The 24,147-nt window shown below is 38.6% G+C and overlaps 1 protein-coding gene across 4 annotated transcripts in view; it reads left to right on the top strand.

The window, feature by feature from the left end:
* COL11A1 (collagen type XI alpha 1 chain) overlaps positions 1-24,147 on the top strand; it is a 228,180-nt gene that overhangs the window by 69,615 nt on the left and 134,418 nt on the right. For 3 of the 4 annotated variants that reach the window (XM_077823830.1, XM_077823829.1, XM_077823831.1), the window contains 11 exons: positions 1,738-1,992; positions 8,701-8,763; positions 10,652-10,693; positions 11,119-11,181; positions 12,556-12,630; positions 14,257-14,340; positions 15,322-15,378; positions 19,365-19,418; positions 21,154-21,207; positions 21,321-21,374; positions 21,985-22,038. In XM_077823830.1, coding sequence (XP_077679956.1) covers positions 1,738-1,992; positions 8,701-8,763; positions 10,652-10,693; positions 11,119-11,181; positions 12,556-12,630; positions 14,257-14,340; positions 15,322-15,378; positions 19,365-19,418; positions 21,154-21,207; positions 21,321-21,374; positions 21,985-22,038 — 855 coding nt within the window. The remainder of the gene's footprint in view (positions 1-1,737; positions 1,993-8,700; positions 8,764-10,651; positions 10,694-11,118; positions 11,182-12,555; positions 12,631-14,256; positions 14,341-15,321; positions 15,379-19,364; positions 19,419-21,153; positions 21,208-21,320; positions 21,375-21,984; positions 22,039-24,147) is intronic. The other variant, XM_077823832.1, reaches the window with a different exon arrangement.

Here is a 24,147-nt window from a genome sequence, read left to right on the forward strand (position 1 = left end):
ATTTTAAAGTAACATTAAGTAAAGTGATGGCTTATTATGGTAAAAAAAAAATTTAAAGTTTTCTTTTACATAGTCCTTTCAGAATGAACATGTAGTGCTTGAAAAGATGTACAAATCTACTCAACTCTTTTTCTAAAGCTACAATCGTGGCTCATTCAATGTGAATGTGAAAGGAAATGCTGAAATTGCTCAGCATCTTCTTTCCAGGTTTGGAACTAGAAAACAGCTGCCCAACAGTTCAACACATTTTAATAACTTGATGAAGAACAAGAAAAAACGCAAATTGATTTCATTACTTCCATCTTGCTCATCTTAGGAATTAAATGTGAACAACAAGACTTTCTACTGTCAAAACCTGAATTCTAGGGTTTCATGATTATCTTGCAACAGTTGATGACATCAACAACATCAGACTTTGGAGGGAGCTGTAGATAAACTCCCAGCATTATTTACAATGGTTTAGCCAATAATGCAATATCATTATTGTAGCGAGAACCACTCAAAATGCTCAAATTTTTCTTCAGTGGGAGCTGCGTTCAGGTAGTTTACATAAAGGCAGAATTTGACCCAGAACTCTGATCTCAGCTCTTCACACATAAGCAAAGAAGTATTTGATTTCCAAAAATGATGGACTGATTCTGATCTATACTGATGTAAATCAGAAATAACTATATTGTAGTTAGTTAATTTGATATGAAATCAGAATCTGGCCTTCTGTTTTAATTGCCATCTATTTCCATGCCATCGTGATTGGACCAATATATTGTTAATGATTTCAGATGCACTGTTTGAGGACAAATCAATTCACCTCTGTGTAATGTTCCAGGACATATGGCTGATATGTGCAATATTTTGGCCCTGATCCTTTCAAAACCTTCCTTCCAAGAGTCTTATAAAAATCCATATTCTTTTTCCAATTTGCTTTGTACATCTGAGATAAGATGCTATCTAAAAAGCTTTGGTGCTTATAAGTTGATTGCTTGGTTTTTACACTGTTTTCATAACTGAGGAAGGAAACTTTCAAAAATTTTCAACTTCATTTTCTATGAGTTTTGCAGTTGGCATCTGGATTGAGCCAAAATGTATATATAAACTGCAATGGAAAATAAATGTGAGCCCAGACTTGTGTGGGTGACAGAAATGGTGCAAAATCATTAGAAGGGGGGGAAACGTTGAAACATTTAGCTTGGCACTGTTATTTATTGACAGAAATAGTCAAGAATGCTGTACATAACCGAAGAAATGCTTGCCTTTCCTGCACATTACAAATTAGAATGATATTATTTAAACAAGTCTAAATTAGTTCACAGCTTATTGGGATACATGTGTTTAATTGTACTCCACATGATTAATAAATGTTTGACATTAAACATGTGAAACCAAGCAAGGAAACTTAGATGTATTTGGCATAGAAGTAACACTGAGTGAGCAAATGCACATAGTGTATTGCATATGCAGTAATAGATTCAATGTTTTGGAGAAAAAATGCCAATAAAGTGTATGAATGCATTACTTCTTTGTACATACTCATGTGCATAGAATGATCTTTTAATTAATTTGAAAGGCTGGTTTCCCAGTTCTTCAGAATCTAATTAAAAGATGTCATGCTGTTTTTCTACTGTTCTGTCTTCTTTTAGACAAGTCGTCACTGTCAATCTCCAAATGCATACATTGCTTTACTAACAGTAACCCACATATTCCTCCTATTCCCTGAAACTTTGCTGCATATATGAATAGCATAATCCTGTTGAAGACATATTTGCTGAAGAATACCTAACTGGAGAGGATTATGATTCAGAACATAAAAAAACTGAGGATACTGAATATGGAAGCAGAGGAGTAGACCTCAGTGAATCTGATCTTCTGGTAGATGGAGAATTAGGCGAATATGACTTTTATGAATATAAAGAATATGAAGAGAAACCAACCAATCCCACTAACGAGGAATTTGGTCCAGGTGTTCCAGCAGAGACTGATATCACGGAAACAAGTGTAAGTTGTTCACAGGCAAAATGTGGTAGTATTAGATTGATTGAAGTTAGCAATTCTTTTACAATTGTTTAGATTTTCCTGTCAGTTATTGGAGAATATAGAGCCTGATCGAAAGCCCTTTGAAGGCAATTGGAAGACCCCCATCACCTTCAGTGGGCTTTGGATCAAACTTTTATTTTCATTTAAATTACTGAACCTTCTTTTGTTTTCTCCTCTGGGATGTCTAAGGAAAACTCATGAAACAAATGAAATTCTTATTTGTTGTGCTAAAGCTGGAAAACAATGGAAGTCCTACTTACTGGGTATAAGTACATGAATTATAATCACTTTCATTAGTTTTATATGATGAAATAAGTGTTTTTGAGCTAATATGCTTTATTATGCTAAATATTTGTTTAAATGTGTATGAGTGTCTGCTCCCCATCAGTGAAAAAATCCATGACAGTGGGAAAGCGAAGGCCAGAACCCTGTGTGGGAGAACCCTGCAGTGTTACTCGCTGATACATCCCTCAAAAGAGATAGAGCCTTAGCCTTGCAGATAGGGTTGGGATCATGGCCTGCCAACTCCATGTTTCCCGAGGATCCAATAGGAAAGCAGGATGATCCTGTGGATCCTGTGAATCATGCTCAGGGTTGACCTTCTCTTCTTTGCTGCTGTACAGTGCCTCTTCTCTCCCAAACAGAACCATTTGTTTAGTATGTATTGCCTTTACCATTTCCTTCAGTGTAGCAAACTGCCCATTTCTCCCAGGAGGGTACAACATGGAAAGGGAACTAATACTCCCATTTGGATTTCTGATTGGGTAGCCCCTGCATGTGGTAGAAGGAGAGCATTTTGAGTACAGTGTTTGCTCTGCACCTGTCCTGGTATTCCGCACATAAACTCAAGCAGGAGGTTACCTAGGACATGACGGGACATGCCATGAAGTTGCTTCTCCCCACTAACCTTCAGGACCAGGCTTTTATGTCCCATTTACTGCTCCTTTGCTCCTCTCTCAACCATGCAGTGGTAGTTGTATTTGTAAATAAATCTTATCGATGCCTCTGTGATATGAGTTTGGATTTATCATCCTCCTGACACAGATGGTGACACACTGAGGCAGAACTCCCTCGCAAAACTCCCCTGTTTGCCGCTCCTGGATGCTAGCTCCTCTGGTTGCTTAGGATCTGGCTTTTTAAACCCAGGTTCTCCTTGAGTTAGCCCTGCCCCCTTGTCAGGGGATCCTAATGGGATTAGGGATCAAAGAATGGCAGGCTAGAGTCTCATTAGAAAACTCCCAGCCTCACCTAGCAGACTTCTAGGCTAAGCACATAGCCACCCGCCCCCCTCCCACCCCCCAGATCATGAGTAATACCATGAACTAGAAATATCTTAACTACCAGTGTAAAAGTGAATGAGAAAAATATGTCCCTTCTGTATTCTCAAAATTGAGGTATATTCTGCTGTTATAAATGATTTTTTCTCTTAACCTCCATAAACATTAATGATACCTATATATGAATCCCTTTAATGTTAATGACAGGTTTCAGAGTAGCAGCTGTGTTAGTCTGTATTCGCAAAAAGAACAGGAGTACTTTGCACCTTAGAGATTAACAAATTTATTGGAGCACAAGTTTTCGTGGGCTACAGCCCACTTCATCGGATGCATAGAATGGAACATATAATAAGAAGATAGATAGATACATACAGAGAACATGAAAAGGTGGAGTAAGAGGCTAATTAATTACGATGAGCTATTATCAGCAGGAGAAAAAAACTTTTATAGTGAAAATCAAGATGGCCCATTTAGACAGTTGACAAGAAGGTATGAGAATAGTTAACATGGGAAAATAGATTCAATATGTGTACTGACCCAGCCACTCCCAGTCTCTATTCAAACCCAAGTTAATGGTATCTAGTTTGCATATTAATTCAAGCTCAGCAATTTCTTGTTGCAGTCTGTTTTTGAAGCTTTTTGTTGCAAAATTGCCACCCTTAAGTCTTTTACTGAATAGTCAGAGGGTTGAAGTGTTCTCCTACCGGTTTTTGAATGTTATGATTCCTGATGTCAGATTTGTGTCCATTTATTCTTTTGCGTAGAGACTGTATGGTTTGGCCAATGTACATGGCAGAGGGGCATTGCTGGCACATGATGGCATATATCACATTGGTAGATGTGCAGGTGAACAAGCCCCTGATGGCGTGGCTAATGTGATTAGGTCCTATGATGGCGTCACTTGAATAAACATGTGGACAGAGTTAGCATCGGGCTTTGTTGCAAGGCTAGGTTCCTGGGTTAGTGTTTTTGTTGTGTGGTGTGTGGATGCTGGAGAGTATTTGCTTCAGGTTGGAGGGCTGTCTGTAAGCAAGGACTGGTCTGTCTCCCAAGATCTGTGAGAGTGAGGGATCATTTTTCAGGGTAGGCTGTAGATCTTTGATGATGCACTGGAGAGGTTTTAGTTGGGGGTGAAGGTGATAGCTAGTGGTGTTCTGTTATTTCTGTTATTTTCTTTGTTGGGCCTGTCCTGTTGTAGGTGACTTCTGGGTACTCTTCTGGATCTGTCAATCTGTTTTTTCACTTCAGCAAGTGGGTACTGTAGTTTTAAGAATGCTTGATAGAGATCCTGTAGGTGTTTTTCTCTGTCTGAGGGATTGGAGCAAATGGGGTTGTATCTTAGAGCTTGGCTGTAGACAATGGATTGTATGGTGTGTCCTAGATGGAAGCTGGAAGCATGTAGATAAGTGTAGCGGTCAGTAGGTTTCCGATATAGAGTGGTGTTTATGTGGCCATCACTTATCAGCACAGTAATGTCCAGGAAATGGACTGCTTGTGTGGATTGGTCTAGGCTGAGGTTGATGGTGGGATGGAAATTGTTGAAATCATGGTGGAATTCCTCAAGGGCTTCTTTTCCATGGGTCCAGATGATAGAGCCATTTTCACTGATACCATACGGTAAATGATACATTATTCTGTAGACTTATGGAGAGTAGGATTCATGTAAGAGCTTCTCTTCTTGTTTGCTGGGCAAGATAAGTGGCTTTGGATCATGGATAAAGAATGTGAAGTCTCCTGTCTAACTGGTGTTACTAATGTGTGGCCAAACAGATGTATATGTTTGTTTCCCTGCCCTACTGGAAGGGGAAAGAGTGGTAAAAAGAAAAACATAGAGAGAAACATAGAACTTCATTTTCAATGTCACACAGTATTGAGTAATTCCTTCTCTGAAACTTCAAACCCCTAATTTTTACTATCATATTTATTGCTAGATATTGTTGCTCTGCTGTGCCATATCTTATTTTAAAACATATTGGTCCAGAGCCTGAGTAAAATTCAAAGAAAATATCCATTCAGCAGAAAATAAATATAAAAAATCTTGGAGCCTGATTCTGTAACCTTTCTTTATAATGAATAGCACTTATTCATGTAGGTAATCTCATAAACCTCAGGGGGCATAATCATATGAGTAAGTGCTCTGACCATGAGTAAGGTTCGCAGAATCAGGGCATTAAAATTTGCCAAACTATTTGCATATATTTTTCTAAAATCAAAATTTTCTTAGCAGAACTAAAGTGTTATTTGATCACAAAGGATGTGTGTACAATCATTGATAGTTGTGTTTGATTTTTTTTATTTTTCTCTCTATATATAAATATAGTTTGTGGAAACATTTTCTCATTATTTTTCATATATTGGGGAGCTATTTGAGGACCAGAATAATATTGGTATCCTAAAGGCATTTATCAAAATGTGAATTTTTACATCTACATAAATGGCTTTTTGGGCCATTAAAACAGCCCAGGAAAACCACAAATATAAAATACAGCACCCCCACCCCCCAACAAAGAAAGAAACAAACAAAAACACACCACATGTTTGAACCAAACATAACAACATATGGTGTGTTTCATTAACAACTCAGCATGTGCCAGTCTGCAGTTCCATGATATTTCCTGTTCACATATGAGAAGATACTACAAGTACTGGTGGTATCTGGAGTGATGGATGGTGATGTTTTTATTGGTACTCAAAATAGAAGTACATGACACTCAAGATATAGGCACAGACATTTTGAAGCTGATGGACCATGTCCTGACATCTTTCTGCATCAAAGGCAGTTTTGTGCAAAAATCAGTGGCAGGAGATTATATGGTATGTGATACTTCCATGCAATGTTCTGTGACAGAACAATGGCTGAGACAATGTACTTTTTCATTCATTGAAAACAAATGTATTATGTGGGAGAATATTGCTTAATTAAAGAAATATTGCTTAATATTTCATTAAGTTTCCATTTAAAGGCCGAAGGTAACGAATACAGTATTGGGGTTAGCTACCCCAATTGCTAAAACCTGGCCAGGTTAAATGCATCAAGTGGCTATATAGTATCTTAATCTAAAAAGCATCTGCATTTGGTTATTTTCTAGTCCCTTTTAGCTTTCAGTAAATTTGAATAAGAAATAAACTTATAAAAGATGCAGTTGTTAAAATCCCAAATATAAATATTTAATGAAAATCAAAACCCATCTCACAACATCTCAATATCCAACATTAACTGTGGGTGAGATTTTCAAAGATACAATGAACATTTAGTGATCCAGCTGTCATAGGCAGTAAATGGAAGGCAAGTTCCTTACTGAACTTTGAAAATCTCCCCCTTTCCTACCAAGTCATATTGTCGTTATCAGAGTTTTGGTATCTTTCTAATGACTCGTAGCTTTAAGCTAACGGGATAAGTTTCCAGAGAACCGAGACTCAGCATCCATTTGCAGGTGTTCTTGGCATATGCAAGAATGGCAGATGCAAAGCTGAGTACTTTTCTCTCTATCTGATTTGTACCCACAATGAGTTTGTTAGAGGCACCAGTACTCAGATCTGTGCCTGCATTTCTGATCACAAAACACAACTGCAAACTACTCAACTCTTTGAAAATTGGTCCCCAAATATTTCAGTTGAGGTGAAATTATCCACAAAGTGATACAGGGATGGACCAGTGTTGTAGTGTCATGGAAACGCATCACAGAGATATACATTAGTGACCGGCGCTCCCATGTTGTGGGGACAGCAGTCAGTTGCTGTGAGAAAGGACTGCAAGACTTCACTGTACAGAGAAACTTTTGGCTAATTCAGTACAGTATTGACACATCTAGAGAGAGCCATGTCCAGCACTTGGTAGCTAGAATGATCGTAAGCAAAAGACAGAAAAAACTCGAGGGAGCTGGAGCATAATGGAGAAGTTCAATCTGTAAGGTGTTGAAAAAGGTTCAAAGGGCCTAGCTTGCAGAAATAAATTAAAAAAGTAGACTACATTTTAGCATCAAATTTTAACATAATGGATAATACATTTATCATATGTAGTTTATGTCACAAGTTAAATTAATTTATTATTTTTAATGTATGTCCAAATTCTGCTCTCAGTTACATCAGTGTAAATCTGGAGTCACTCTGCTGAAATCAATGGAGTCATTTCAAATTTACCCCATTTGAGAGCCATAGTCTGCAAAGGACTGTTACTTGAGCACATCATATATGAATTGATTCCCTTGGATGTCTGTGCCTATCAAAAGAAGCAACAAGGATGAAGAAAAGAATGAAACCTCTACAGTGCAGAAATCTATGCTTCTAACTTGAAAATGTTTCAAGTTAATAACAGATAATTTGTGGGGCGGGGGAGCAGTGGCAAAGGGGAGAATTATAAAATTCCATGAATGGTACAAAACTTAGTGCTCTCTGTCCCTGGTTTACAGCTTGTGCTGTTCCTAACTGCATTCTGGCATTAGGTGGGAGAACAGGTAACTCATCTTTTCTCATCTCTTCCCTGCATCTCTTAGTTCCACTACTCTTAGAGCCACAAGGCAGTAACTGCAGCCCTAGGGCTAGATTCATTCCTGCTTTTTCCACTGCCTCAGTATGATGCAAAGAGAGCAGTAGGGATGCATGTGGGGATGCTTAGAGGGACAAGAGGCTATTTCAGAAAAGCTCCTTGCCTTCACATACACCCCTAGCACCTCTGCATCTGCAAACCTTGGAGCATGAACATTTTTCCTCCTCATCCTGGCACAGTGGGTCAACCATCCCCAAAGTCAGGTTTTCTCAAACTGGGGGTGGTGACCCCTCAGGGGCCATAAGGTTGTTACATTGGGGTCGCAAGCTGTCAGCCTCCACCCCAAACCCCATTTTGCCTCCAGCATTTATAATGGTGTTAAATAGATTTAAAGGTGTTTTTAATTTATAAGGGGGGCCGCACTCAGAGACTTGCTGTGTGAAAGGGGTCACCAGTACAAAAGTTTGAGAACCACTGCCCAAAGTCATTTGATGTAGCGTACAGCCACTCTACAAGACCTTCTGAAGCGCCCATTCTTTGTAGGATCACATCACCTGTAGTGTGATTTGCCAAAAATAAGCTTATTACAAATAATATCCTCCCCCCACCACACACACAGGATCTAATCCTACAGTCCTAATGCAAACCAAAGTCCCACTGAAAAAGTCATTGGGAATTTTGCTGCTATAGATGCTACAGGATTAGTTAGATAATTAAAGTTATTCCACTGATTTCCTGTTTTTTAGTATTTAATATTTTTGTTTGATAAGATTTGTGTTTGTGATACATTTTTCATGGCACAAATCCACTCCAACTTTAGTTTTAAACAACAGAGCATCCGTGCTTTTCAGCGTGCACAGGATTCTTAGGCCTAATGTATATTTTCATTTTTTTTCCATTTGGCAGGTGACTGGGCATGGTGCTTATGGAGAAAAAGGACAGAAGGGAGAACCAGCGGTGGTCGAACCTGTAAGTATGTGGGTGGAGATTTTCTTTTATTAAGTGCCATGGAATTTTCATGGGTAATTATTTCAGTGCCAAACTATGTCACCTACATATAGGAAGTCAGGATATTATATGTGATCTCCTCCAGTGCGATCACCAGTATTATTCTGTGGACTAGCAACACAAATGATAAAGAAGAGCCCCACAGACACACCTCCTTCTGCCATATACTGGGCCTACTACGCTGTCCCTAAGACAGACCAAACCTTCTTGTGGACAAGAGATTAATAGCCTCCGAAGAATTGATCCTGGTTAGTTTTCACCTTACTGTCCCACACATCATGAGACCAGTCAACAAAATCCCTATATTTGTTTAATTAAATACTTGCATTTGATGTTGTAACATGAATACATAAAAACAGTACCACAGGGTCAAGTAGCACCATCATGAAGCAACATACTGATGCTCTGCTTATTGATCCTGCATTCAAATTTGTGAACCTTAGCAATGGTAAGGGAACTGCCTAAAGAATGCCTCTCAGCTGTGAATAGCAATGGAGGCAGTGAAGCAGCTTCTACACTAAGACACAGTTATGTTGTAGCATTGTATTTAGGATGAATATAATAAACCTGCTTTTTAAAAAAAAAAAACCTGCAATATCTCATCTTAACTTTATAGAGTGGCTAGCAGAAGCTGAGTGCTACTGTCATTTAATGCTCTGGAAGTCTGAGTGGCTTTCCAAATGTATTTGACTGGAGTGGAAATAAATGTGGTAATTTTTAACTAGGTTTTAATGGCAGTTGGTATGACAAAACTATCACAGAGCTTAGTGTTTCTAGAAGTCACTGATCACAAAAGGTAAAAGACGGCAACAGAGAATGAGTTGCGAGTCAGGAATGAAACACAGTAACGGCGACGTATGGAAAAGCTCAGACTGCATTAGCCCAGAAAATATCTGGTTCTTAAAAACTACTGTCATTCCCCACTGCTATACTTAAATTTTCTAGCAGTACTTTTTAAAAACCAGTTGTGAGTCAGGCTGTATACACAAAAAGAAAAGGAGTACTTGTGGCACCTTAGAGACTAACCAATTTATTTGAGCATAAGCTTTCGTGAGCTACAGCTCACTTCATCGGATGCGGCTGTATACAGCATACCGTGCTAAAAAACCTCCCCCATCAATGTGTAAAAAGGAAGTTTCTGAAGCAAACCGAATATTTTTAAAGCTTCTACTGCAGGAATAGAGGCTTCATCAATATTCCATTTTGAATTGCCTCTTGGAGCAAAATCCTCAGAGCAGCTGTTTGATGCCAAAAGCATGGTTTCAGGAGAAGGTTCTGGATGATATTGTAACTGTGTGTGTGTGTGTGTAGGCATGCGTATGAAGCAAGTAATTCAAGATCTTCAAGACCTGTAAGTCTTCCCCACTTTTAAAGTTGGAGAACTATAAGGTACAGTTCAGCGCCTTCCTAATTGTATTAAATGACCTTGGAAGCCATCAGCAAAACTGTACTTGCATAAAATGGAACAAAACCAGGATAATGTTAAATCAGCATAGATGAGTTACCATTGTACCAATCCTGCTCGTGTTTTTTTCTAGAAAATTGGTAGCACAGAAAGTGTGACATTGCCCAGGGTAATTTAGGAAACTTCTGTGCAATTATTTTATATGCTACAATGGATCCATTGAAAAGTACAAATTATAGTCCCTGAGAGAAAATGTTAACCTCAGTAGTTATGGAGAGAAGATTTGTTGTGCTTTGATGAGAACAAACAGATGGGTATGGAAGTGAAAACATAAGGATTATAATATCATAAGACTCCTTGCTAATTTTATTGCAATTGGAATTTATTCTTTTCTTTTTATACTTTCTCCAAAAGATAATGAGACTGGTGTCATTTTTTCTGTAGGGGATGCTTGTTGAAGGACCAGCAGGACCAGCAGGACCTCCAGTAAGTGGATATTTTTTCATTTTGGTTGGTTTTCATAGTTTAATTATAGTTTCATTTTAGTGCATTCAATGTGCCCATTGTCCTTTGGTACTTACGAATTGACATATGTAAAAATAGAGACATCATTTCTCATATGTAGAATGTACTCAACACAGTAGAATAGGGCAAGATTTATTGAAGATCTCAGCTCAAGTGTTTTCACTGGGAACACACTGGGGTGCTGAGAACCTTTTTGAAAATCTGGCCCAATTGTGGGTGCCCAGAATTTTGAAAAACTGACTATACATTAATATAGAAAAAGATCTGCCTTATCATTTGGAGATAATCATTTATGGGTCTTGAACATAATTTTTTGTAGACAATAGTTGAACACACTGATACAATCAGTCATTCAGCATAACCATTTATGGTCTGTTTTTTCATAGGGTCTTACAGGTCCCCCAGGTTTACAGGGTCCCACTGGTCCTCCTGGTGACCCTGGTGAGAGGGTAAGTCAAAATATGGATTATGCAGTTTATTAATGGCATATCTTGCTCTAATCATTATAAGAGTTAAATGGGACAAATGCTGAGCTAGAGTATACTGAGGTAGCTGAAGTGTAGTTCATGGAGCTGCACCAGTTTACACCAGCTGAGGATCAGGCCAATATTTCTTTTTAAGGAGCAATACATAGTGAAAACCCAGGAGAAAGAAGCAATGTCCCTGTGATGCATTTCTAAGATTACAGTATCTATCTAAACCTAATCTCACTGTTTTATGTTGGTGTGAATGATTTTAAAATGTAATTAAATAATCATAAAAATCCAGTTACAAATCTCTGATATAAATTTAAATGATATTTAAACAAAATGTTTGAACAATAAACCACTCAAATGAAGAGATAAATAAAGGTGATGATATACAGGAACAAAATCCTCACTGAAATGATGGATTTACTGGATACTGTCTGTCTGAACTATGCTGGACATATTGTGATCTTTGATGGTGCAAGGAAAAATGAGCTTATATGCTAGCATTACATGATATGTTTTTTGAAAGAACAGGTGTGGTCATGCCTAAAATGATAGTCTAAGAAAACCCAGGTTAAAGTCATGTATTTAATGCAGCCATTCCTTAAGTCTTCAGTGTTTTCGCAGGCTTTTTGTATAATTTTAAAACAGCCTAAATGCGTTCAGTTCAGGGAAATTTTCTATTGCAATAGACATGAAATAAATGTCACTCAGCTTTACCAGTGACAGTTTACTGAAAAGTCTAGCATGTTCCTGAAATATTTGTTTCTGGGAGGCACTGAGAATACAGCAACTGTGCACTGTATAATTTGACATTTTTGTTAGAATTCTAAATCATACCACACACTCTACATGTAGAAAATGGACTGGCATAAGCATTTTTTCTTCAACCCTTATTCTTATAGATTTAATAATTCCGTATATCCTTATGGATTTAAACTAAGAAAGTAACTCAGAAACTTAACATTATTATAATGAAACTGCTTGGGGTGGTATTCCTTTCGCTTGTAAAGTTGTAAGTGATCAGTAAAATTCTACATGAAGCAGCTCTCACAACAGACCCATCAAGCTCATCCTTCTGCACTGGGATCTACCCTTGTGAAGTCCTAACAATGTCACTAGAATTCCACACAAATGCAGGATATTTGTACTAGCAGATCCTAGCGCTGCATCAGAGCCTCCTTTTTTAGCATTACAAAGTGACTCATTTAGAAATTTAGCTTATGCCACTTAGGATAGTTTTTTAAAACACATATGAAATGTATTCACAACCTACAAGAATGAATATATGTGGCCCTGTAACTAGAAAGATCTGTCTAATTAATCTCCACTTCCTTTTGGTTGGTTTCGCAGGGCCCATCAGGGCGTCCTGGCCTTCCAGGTGCGGATGGTTTACCTGGTCCCCCAGGTACCATGTTAATGTTGCCGGTAAGTCCTGTTAGGGTTACAGAGTGGTCAAGCTTGTATTAAGTAATGCTTTTGCTTCCAAAGAAGGGGAATGAATTAAAAAGACAAAATAAATCTCCTGTCCTATAGCAGGTTCTGTCTTTGGAAACATAGCATGACAAACATAGGTGCTGCAGCACCCCCTGACTTGAAGTGGTTTCCATTATATACAGGGTTTACAGTTTGGTTCAATGGCACTCAGCACCCCAGCTATACAAATTGTTCCAGCCCCCTTGTCCTGGTCTAATGGACTAAGCAGAGGACAAAGAACAAGGTAGTCTTGCATTCTAATCTTTGCAGTAACAGTGACTATCTCAAGGATTTAATCAAATCACTTAATGATTCAGTGTTAGCTTCTCCATCTGTAACATGGGAAAATGGCCCCACTGTGAGGTGTGTAGGTATCCATCGTCTTACATAGTGCTAGAATTCACCAGAATGCACACAGACCTCCTAATGGGCCCCAGGTGCTCCTGGCTAATTTGGGCAGCTCCAACTTGATTATTATTAATTAATTCTGATTGTTATTATTGTAAATGTTGACGATTCTACATGAACACCAACACAAAGAGGGGGCTCTGCTTATGCAGCAGGAAGCTGGGGTGTTGGAGGCAGAATCTTGATGATCCTTTTTCCTTTGCATATAAAAATAATAATAATGATGTGATTGCAGTGGAGAGACATCATTTATACTTGGAGAAATGCAGCAGTAAAAATTGTTTCATGACCAGGCTAAAAATGCTAAAATTGGCTGTTAAGAAGGTAATTTAACGGAATTTGGAGAAAGTCAGAAGTTGACAGAAGATGGGATTGATCTGGTCCCATGGTTTGGCACCAAAAGTAATCTGATCCCCACATTCAGGACACACTAAATTTGGAGAACTGAGAATAGTGAAATAAACTATTTTCCAGTAAAGATTTATATCTATTATAATTAGTATATTTATTAGTATGTATTTAGTATATAATTACTATAATTAGACCGATTAGACTGCTTTACATATTCTCTGTTATGTGATATACAATATCAATTGTATCTATCTATATAAGAATATTTGAATTCTTATTGGGAAGCCTTGTGTACATACATTCAAGTTGAGACCTTAGGAAAGGGCACAAACTATTCCACATCAGATAGCAAACTGTTTTCATATCAAAGCTTGACATCAATTGAATTGCATTTCTCCTACTACTAACTAAAGTTGTTTTGGCTTTTGCTACATGGTACTAATTGATTTTGGTGGCATTTAATTGTTAGTACAGTTTGGCATAAAAAAGGAATCCATTCTGGTTTCCTATGTGACATTTTAGTGGCCCACTGTATAAAAGAAAATAAAAGGATTCCAGTGAAAGCAACAGAAATTTTACCTTTTATTTATATAGGAGCAGAACTGGGCTCAAATTCTGTTAATGGTAACTTAATATTCATATTGGAACCAGTGGGTCTTATTTTACACTCTGCTGAAGTTTAATGAAGTGACACCAGATTAAAAGTGGAGTAAAGAATCTGGCCCAATACCTTAAGCAGCACTATCTGTAGCTACAGTGAACAAGTATGTCTTTAACTTGGCTAATTGTGAATTCTTTTTCTTTGTGCGATATTTGTAGTTCCGCTTTGGTGGAGATGGTGAGAAGGGCCCAACAATCTCAGCTCAAGAAGCTCAAGCCCAAGCTATTCTTCAGCAGGCAAGGGTAAGAATGTTAAACTGGAATAAAAATAAAGCAGCAAATACAGAGGAGACTTGTGTGAAGTTGCCTGTTATATATATATATTGGGGGAGAGAGAAAGAAAACATGAGATAGATGCAGATGATATAGATGTTTGAGTGAAATACTGAAAGCAGAAATGAAAAAGAACGTTTCAATAAGTCGTGAATATTATATATACACACACATACACCCCCTCACCCACACGCGAGACATTGAATCACGCATGAATGTTAAGATGAAAACTGTGGGAGTGAGGACAACAGATTTCATAGGCTTGCCACAGCAGCAGAGCAGCAGAGCATCTGACCAGAGTTGCGGAGGAATTTGGGATGACAGGTTGATGAGCTGTCCAAATCAGCTTAGTGTCTGTCTTCCCTTGATTAATTCTGGAAAGTGTAATATGCCCTCTGGAATGTGTATATGTATGGTGACACCAGCATGCTTCATTCTCGCTGTGTGGTCCAAATGGTTTAATTGAGAGATAGAAGCAATCATCAGTGTGGGATAGCACAGAAGAAAGTGGCTTAAAATACTAAAGTGTCTTCTTTAATCCAATAGAAGAACACTTCTTAATTGCAAAGACAGACATCCAGTTCTTAGGGTTACCAGTGGTTTATTCCTACTGAAAATATACTGATTTTATGAGAGTGGAGGACAAACTTAGTATAAATTTGTATGCACGGTCTGTTATAGTCTCATTTAGTAAACAGTAACTGACACAATTGCTAAGTGATATATTTTATGCATCACACTTGTGACAGCTTAATACACACAATCTTTTAAATATGGGTTGCCAGTTGCTAAGCTCAGCAAAATAAACATCTACTCATGAACATGCAGTTATAACCTTAGTCACCAGCCACTAGCATGAATTAATTACTAATAATCTGGCCATGCAATGACTATTATGTAATTTTTATAGCTTCCCCTTGAAATATGTTTTTTATTTTCATTTTTTAACAGATTGCTATGAGAGGGCCACCTGGCCCCATGGGACTCACTGGAAGACCAGGTCCTGTGGTATGTTAAACAAAACAAGGATAAAACATTGAATACACAAGAATTAAAAATGCATGGTCCAAATTCCTGCCTCACTTACATCAGTGCAATAAAAGTGATTTGACTGGGGACTTCATTGGTATAATTAAGGCCAGAATTTGAGTCCATATTCTTTTGCTGGGTCCTAAGTTCAGCCTGTAAGCTAATTTAATGTTTTGTCTGTATGGATAGAGTACACTTTAAAACTTGTGAATGTCTTATATAACTAAATAAGCCTGTGCAGTTAGATAACTGCACCTTTCAGTATTCAGGGTGTTTACTATGGAAAATATTAGGAACTGAAAGGAAATGCTGCAGAATAATCTTACCTGTTTATCGTAGGTAAAGTAAGTCAGTACTGTAAATTGGCACAACTCCCATTGACTTCTAAGAGAGTTGTGTCTATTTACTTCAGGGCTGAATTTGGCTCGCAGACTAATATTGAATGATTTTGAAGGATATTATTGTCACTGTGGTTATAAAAATATTCTGAGTTCAGTACCCAGTCTGCAGCAAACAAAAGTGACAGCTTTTTAACAGCAAGCATATCAAATAGCTTTTAGGTCACCATTACATTTGCTACTGTGATCTCTACACAACATTTTAAAAGGATAGCATGTGTGATAACAGTGGAAAATCAGGTAGGAGGCTCTGCGCTTTGTAAATCACCTGACCAATCTTGTAATTGTAATTTCCTCTTTTAGGCAATGGATACATTGTAGACTCAAATAATTCACAAAATGCTGTAATTTAGCATTTATCATGTTTCAAAAAGCCATTTAAGTATAGCAACAACAATATAAAATGATAACTGCTGGAACTAAGATTATAGGCTTTGTAGAAAACAAGTCTTTTCTAAAATTATCTCAGGTGATTATATTTATCCTCTTCGATCCAGACAGTAGGGTTTTTCTCTAGACTAAGTATAGCATCCATATTTGGAAGGATTCACTGAGTTTGGAAAGCAGTATTTAGTCTGTTTTGTTGGCATGGCTAAGTTGGCAGATATTTTGCCTGTTTTGTGATTATGATGATCGCTAACTGCTGTATTTTATCAATGTGTTTTGCAAAACAATGGATGAACTGCAGCACAAAGAGAAAGTTTAGCTCTCATAATGACACAAAACAAACATCTTGTTGTAAAATATATACAAAAGCATGCTTACCATTATTTAATAGCAAAGCAGATTATTAATGTAGAACAGGTATCCATGAAACATTCCTGAGGTGGTATAATTGTAACATCAGGAGTACAAACACTCTTCCTCCATCTTTTTTGGCCCCTCATTGCCTTTATGTGCTACCTCAGAAACAGCTCATTGTTGAGTGGTAACATTGTGACGTCATGGTTAAGTCACTTCCCCTGCTCCATCTTTCTACCTCCTTTTTCCCCCTACTGTCATCATCTCCCTTCCTAATTCATAGCTCACTGGATGAAATATTCATCAGCAGGTAGGAGGGGTAAATGGACAACCACATTTTATCTATCTTCTATCGAATCCACAGACCAGGTTCTTAACCCTATTACTGCTGCCATGTATTGTTCTAGTAGCACAAAGTAGCCAAAAAGCTGTCTTAACTGTACCCCCTCCAGATTCCTTTTGTGAATGGGAAATCCCAAGGTGCATAGAAATGGCATGGTGGCTCTGTGTCCCAGCACATAGTGGAGAGGGTATATATGGAGAGAATAGGTCTCTGTCTGGGAGCTCTCATACACCAATGATCTTTGGCCACTGCAAAGGCACCTTAGACTACCGGCAGCTGGTGTAATCTTGCCACAGTTGTAAATTGGACCTTGGGGTGGCTTGGTACCCTGTGGCCCCAGCATCATGTAGCTGTGAAGGACCCTTTCCTCACCAAGTTATGCTGAACCCCAAAAGGCCAGTCCCAAGGATTGGCACTTTCTGTCTATCTAGGTAAAACTGAGTGGTTTCAGCTGAGTCTCAGTTAATAAAAATAAACAAACAAATAAATAAACAATTTCAGCTACAATCACTGGGCTTTAATTGTAACTTTGAAACAGATACACAAGGGAAAATTCTTCAGTGGCATAACTCTCCCAGAGTCAATAGCATTGACATTGTCTGTCAGCAGAGAGCTTGACCCGCAGACTTTTGGTTGATCACAGTTTGGAAAATTTCATTACATTTATAATAAATCAGAATAAATTGGTGCAAGGTAACAAACCAACGGATACCCTATTTCCACTGGTGTAAATCAAGAGACAAGAAGATCGCATTCATTACATACTGTCATTACCATTATATAACTGTGGTAACACTGAATCCATTTGTAAAGAATGGTGCAATATTGCTAGTGTATAGTTCTGTTTACTGATAGTCCTGGCTACATACCACCAACAGTTTACGTATTAGAAGCATTGGTGGCTCTTTGTATGGGAAGGCTAGGGAATGAACCACATTAATAGCTATTTTGCCATCAAGCCACCAGGAGGCTCTAGAAATCCAGCTCTTCTGATCTGGCAAAATGTTAGGCCAAGGTTTCCAGAAGTGACTAGTAATATTGGTTGCCTCAGATTTTAGATATCTCACCTTGAAATATCTGAAAAAGGACCTAATTTACAAACATTGCTGAGCACCTGTCCTCTGAAAGATCAGGCCCCTTGAACAATTCTCAAGTTGAACAATTCAAAAACAAGGCTCCCAAAATCACTAGTCATTTCTGGAAGTCTTGACCTTAATCTGTCATGTATTTTGCTAATTTAATTTTGAGAACACCAATTAAATACATTAAGAATCATATTAAATGTATTATTAAAAAGCACTTTTCTTAGCATAGCAGAGTTGTAGTTACATTAAGTGTTAGCATTCACAGTGTTAAAGTAGATTATTTATCCTTTTTTTGTCTGAGGTCGTTTCCACTGATTGTGCAAATTTAAAACCGTTTAAAAACTAGGTTGATACAGAGAAACCTGTGCTAACAGTCATCTGCTGACTATGGTCACCTGTCCTAGTGGGAAGCAACAACTCAGGTCTGGTTCTTGCCTCACTTAGGGCTTGAACCACTGACTTCAGTTGGCACTAGATCAGGACCTTAGAGCAATTTCTCTTCATTTCAGTAGGAGAATCAGACCCCCAGTCTCAGCAAAGTTTGTATAATATTAAGTACACAATATTTGGTGCCAACTATTCAGTCAGAAATGCAGCAATCCTTTGCGCTTCTTAGTAGGCTTCATTCTATTTGTATACTCTGTTGGTTACTCTTTTTGAATTATGTTGGTATGTTTTTCAGTGGAACAAATATTAATGGAAAAGGCAAACAGATTGTGAAAAACGTTAGGCCAGATCCTAGCTACTCTGATTTACTCCAGCTGAGGATCTGGTCTAGTACTGTTTTTAAGACCCAGAATAATATTATGAGATAGAATACACTCTTTGCTTATTATTTGCTCTGAAATGTTGTGTCTCTATCTGTCTGATGCTATAACAGTGTAGAAATATAGTTATACAGATTTGTCACATGTTTAAGGGCTTGATCAGAAGGTCATTGTAATCAATGGAAAGACTCTTATTGACTTCAGTGAGGTTTGGATCAGGCAGTCAGATTGTGCTTTATTTCTACAGTTGCACAAGGGTGCCGAAAATCCACTTTCAGGACTTCCTGTCTCCTCCTTGATGCAGGAAGCAGACATGTTTTAATCATTCATGTTCTTACTGAGCTGATATTTACCTGGCAAACATTAATATAGAACACAGTGGACAATGCCTGGTCCCATTTAATTCGATGGATTTTTAACATTTACTTTGATGAGACCAGTATTTGGCCCCAAGTTTGCCAGACTTTTACAAAATGATCTTTCAGGTACTGTAATCGCATAGGATGATTTCATAATAGCTAAGGAAAAAGTGTTTCTTTTCTGTAATTAATTTCTAGAAATAGCTAACAGTTTATCCAGTTAAAGTTTAGCTGGATAATTAAACTCACTGTATTTTGCACTTGTTACATAGGGCGGGCCTGGCTCACCAGGTATTAAAGGAGAAAGCGGCGACCCAGGTCCCCAGGTACAATACAACATCCTTTCATTTTTCAGTATATTACCTTTTCATGCTTTGCAGCATACAAAAATACATTCCCATTTGCAGCATATGGAAATAGCATCCCTCTATTGGAGAGCAATCAGTTATGTGCTTTTTACATATAATTGAAGGTGAATAGCTTTTCATGTACAATGCTGCAGCAAATGAAACAGTTACCTAGATTGTTCATTTTAAAATGTGAAAGTAACAAGCTGCCCTTCTGTAAAGAGGACCAATTATCACACGTAGAGTGTCATCTCTTGAAAACTAGTTTTAAAATTGGTGCTGGAAGCTCTTTGCTCTGCTCTGTACTGTACATGCTCATAAGTACCATTAGCATCAATGTCTGCAGTCATATGACCTTGGGCTGTGATATGATCAAATCTCATAAACTGAGCAGGGTTTAACTTGACTAGTAATTAAACAGGAAATTTCAAGAAAAAACTTTGACACTGGAAGAGGTGGTGTTGTTGATTCTATGGATGATCCCTTTCCTTCTTAGTAATTACTGCATCAATCTCCCAGCTTGATGTTAGAGAGCACTGGCCAGTTTAAAGCACTGGAATCTTTAAACTTAGACCCAAAACTAAGGTCATAAGCACTTGTGACCAGTTAAGAAACTATGACATTTTTTTAAAAGTCTGTAGTGTGAACACCTGTCACCTGGCCAAATGCCAACTTGGGTACACATATTTAAACATGTATTAAGTAACTATCCTAGAATCCACCTTGGCACTAGTACAAAAGTAAAACATTACAAATAGCTGATTAGTCTTTCATTTTTCCTGCCTACATTTCCAGTGTGGTCCCTTGTTAGTTTGGGTTTTTTTTCTATTTCTTCTTGTGGTCAGGTGAAGCTGTCCACCAGCTTGGACAGTCAGCCATGTCCTGGACTGATATGACTGGGTCCTTTGCCCCCTCCAGTACTTCAAGGTTCACAGCCCTCCCTTAACCTCAGGGAGACCACAGGGCCAGCCTGCCCCATTGCAGCCTTCTACTGCTGCTAAGGAAACTGTTAGTTTCTCCTAGCCCTCCTCCTCCCCTTCCAGAGCTAGGTCCCCACTTATGTCTTCCAACTGGGAATCAGAGCCAGTCATTAGCTGCTGCTTACCTGGTTCCCAACACATGTCTGCTGGGCTTCTCCTTAGATCAGGGTTTGCTACTCCCTTGCTCTGCAGGCCCTTAAAGGGTCAGACCATCCTGCTGCATTGCCCTAAATTATTGGGTACTGCTTCTGAGGCCTTTTTCAGCTGACATTTCCACCCAAGGTGCATATTGGTTTTGGACAAGAGTGCTCCCTTAGAAACACCTAGAACGGCCCTCACGAGAATCACATGTGCATGTGAAAGCAGAATGAGGTGTGCAGTCTGTGAAATACTTTGGAATCTCTCTGGATAAAATGTGCTGTGTAAATATAAGTTCTCATTAAATATAGGTGAATTTAATTTTAACGTGGCTAAAACAAGATTTGTAAAACATGGCACTGAGATTTTCAAAGAAATTTGGATTTCACGGGATTTGGATGCTCAGTTTTCATCACAAATTAATAGGAAGTGGGGACTCCCTTAGATAGCTTTGAAAAATCACAGTCTTGGTATTCAACACCATATTCCTAAATTGTTGTTTAGCTGAGATGTTTGGCAGTTTTGTTTAGCTAGCTGTTCTAGCTTTTTGTTGCCACATATAGTATGATTTTAAAAATTGTTTTGTTTACATTCAGGGTCCTCGAGGTATTCAAGGTTCCATTGGTCCAAGTGGGAAACCTGGCAAAAGAGTGAGTAACATATATCTGGTAAAAAAATTAAATTGAAATCCAAATGAATTAACACTTTCTCTTTACTCTGGATGTCAGTTGTTGGCATCTTCAAATGTTTGTATTCTTTTCAGGGTCGTCCAGGAGCTGATGGCGCTAGAGGAATGCCAGGAGAACCTGGTTCAAAGGTATGAGATCTGAGGTCATATTTCAGTCATGGCATGGATGATGCACATTTTAAATAGGCATTAGTCTGCCCTCCACCACACTGAAAATGTAAAAACAATGTAGAAAGCTATTCTGCAATGAAAATATTGATGCTTCAGACAACCAGATAAGAGGCAAAAGTTGAGCATGAATCATCCATTTAAAAAATATGGTAATTCATGGTAATGGACAGCCGTGTAACGTTTAAGTAATTTGATTCTTTGGGCTTGAGTCTGATCTCACTTAGGCTGCTTTTTTTTGCATGGGTGTAACTGTATTTTCTACAGCAGAGCTACTTCTGATTTATATCAGTATAATGTGTGACTAGAGTCAAGCCCTTTGTCTTGATGTTAAATTTATAATGGCATAATTACAGTGGAGTGTAAAATCTGGTGCACAACGGCTTCCTCTGCTTTGATGCGCACAGGGCCAAATTCTGATGTTCAGATGCATGTGCTCAACTCCAAATGACTTGCTGAGATGTGCACGTGTCCATGGATAGAAGTTAGCCCACAGTGAGCTGGTGTAATTTACTAAGAATATTACAAAGTGTAATAGTCATTTCTAAATCTCTATTTTTTTCTTTCCTAGGGTGATAGAGGGTTTGATGGTCTTCCTGGTCTACCTGGTGATAAAGGTCACAGGGTAAGATCAACATGAATGTTTATATGAAAGCTTATAAAAATGTAGTAGTAGTAACATCACCTCATTTAAAAAAATAACATAGGACTGTGGAGAGAGTTAAATCAGAGAACATGTCAGAATTTCATGTTGCAATATAGTGTCAGAATTGTATTTTTACAAGCATATCATGTAAAGACTTCAGTAATGTGAATTTATAGTTCACGATCCACATACATATTTTTTATTTAAATATATTTCCAGAATTTGGGCTAGATTCTCAATGGGTGTAAATTGAAGTAGTTTCCTTAAAGTCAATGCTGATTTACTTCAGCTGCCGAATGGGTTGAAGTTGATTATTAGAAGAAAGTTGCAATATACTAGTGTACAAGTTCTACACTGAAGATGTACGTATCCTATGACCAGTGTGGTCATGGGGCTCATTTCCATGATGTTTCAACAGGCAGGTTTTATGCCCGTGGCACCTTCTCTTCTCCGGGACCTCTCATTGCAGATCGGGAATTGAGATCACACAAAAAGTCTGTGGCAGAAGCAGTGAATTGAAGCCGGGTCTCCCTTCCGCTAGGGCAGTGCCACAACAACAGGCCATCCTTTTCCCCTTGCTTTGAGGATACACAGAATTTAACAGCTCTGAACACAGAGTAATGCAGAAAGTTTTGCAATTGTTTGTTTGTGTTCATGGAAAACAACATCCTTGACTTGCAATTTTTTTTAAACACCATTAAAAAGGCTTTCTCAAACAAAGTAGCAATCAAGAATACCTACAATGCTAAGCTCTATTGCTTATTGACAAAGACTAACCCCTGGTCTACACTTGGACTTTAGATCGAATTTAGCAGCGTTAAATCGATGTAAACCTGCACCCTTCCACACGTTGAAGCCCTTTTTTTTGACTTAAAGGGCTCTTAAAATCGATTTCCTTACTCCACCCCTGACAAGTGGATTAGCGCTTAAATCTGCCTTGCCGGGTCGAATTTGGGGTACTGTGGACACAATTTGATGGTATTGGCCTCCGGGAGCTATCCCAGAGTGCTCCATTGTGACCGCTCTGGACAGCACTCTCAACTCAGATGCACTGGCCAGGTAGATAGGAAAAGAACCGCGAACTCTTGAATCTCATTTCCTCAAGAAAAAAGGCACGAAACGATTGTCTTCTGCTGCTTTCGCGGAGGGAGGGAAGGAGGGAACGGGGGCCTGACGATATGTACCCAGAACCACCCGAGACAATGTTTTAGCCCCATCAGGCATTGGGATCTCAACCCAGAATTCCAATGGGCAGCGGAGACTGCGGGAACTGTGGGATAGCTACCCACAGTGCAACACTCTGGAAGTCAACGCTTGCCTCGGTATTGTGGAAGCACTCCGCCAAGTTAATACACTTAATGCACTTAGAGCATTTTCTGCAGGGACACACACACTCGAATATATAAAAACGATGTCTAAAAAAACGACTTCTATAAATTCTACCTAATTTCGTAGTGTAGACATACCCTTACTCAATCCAAACACTTCAAATATCAACATTCCAGAACTTGGAGAAAGACCAGATCTGAGAGCTAAATCTGGTTGTGTCTGGCCCTGTATAGCAGTTGTGGTGGAAGAAGTCATCGTCTTGGTATGCATCCCTATTGCAAGCACTAGTCACAGCTACACTTCCCTGTGCTCTCCTGAATGAGGTTCTCTTGCTAGTTCTCTCGTAAGTCTTAGCCACCACAGAAGGAACAAGAATAAGGCAGGATAATGATTCCACCCTCTTCGTGGGTGGAGCTAGCGAACCACAGATGGAAATATATGCTGCAATTTTCGAAGGGCTTGTGCAGTAGCTACACTTCCCAGGAACTCGGGGAGACATTGAATACTCCACATATGCCTACAGTGTAGTGTGTTGTAGTAGTATTGGAAGTTGTTCTCCTCAGTCCTGTTTGTACTTTTAGTACAATTCACAATTCTCTCAATCATTTTTCATCAATTCCTTTCTTCCTAGAGAATAAAAACAAGCAGCTCTTTGCCGATTTGAAATGTTGGTTGATCGGTAGGTGGCCAGTAGAGGGTGCCAGACATTAAGATCTAGTCCTGTGATACTCAATTAGATCTACCCACAGGCCAATTTGA

Source organism: Eretmochelys imbricata, chromosome 8 (assembly GCF_965152235.1).
Source record: "Eretmochelys imbricata isolate rEreImb1 chromosome 8, rEreImb1.hap1, whole genome shotgun sequence".
NCBI classification, from domain to species: Eukaryota; Metazoa; Chordata; order Testudines; family Cheloniidae; genus Eretmochelys; species Eretmochelys imbricata.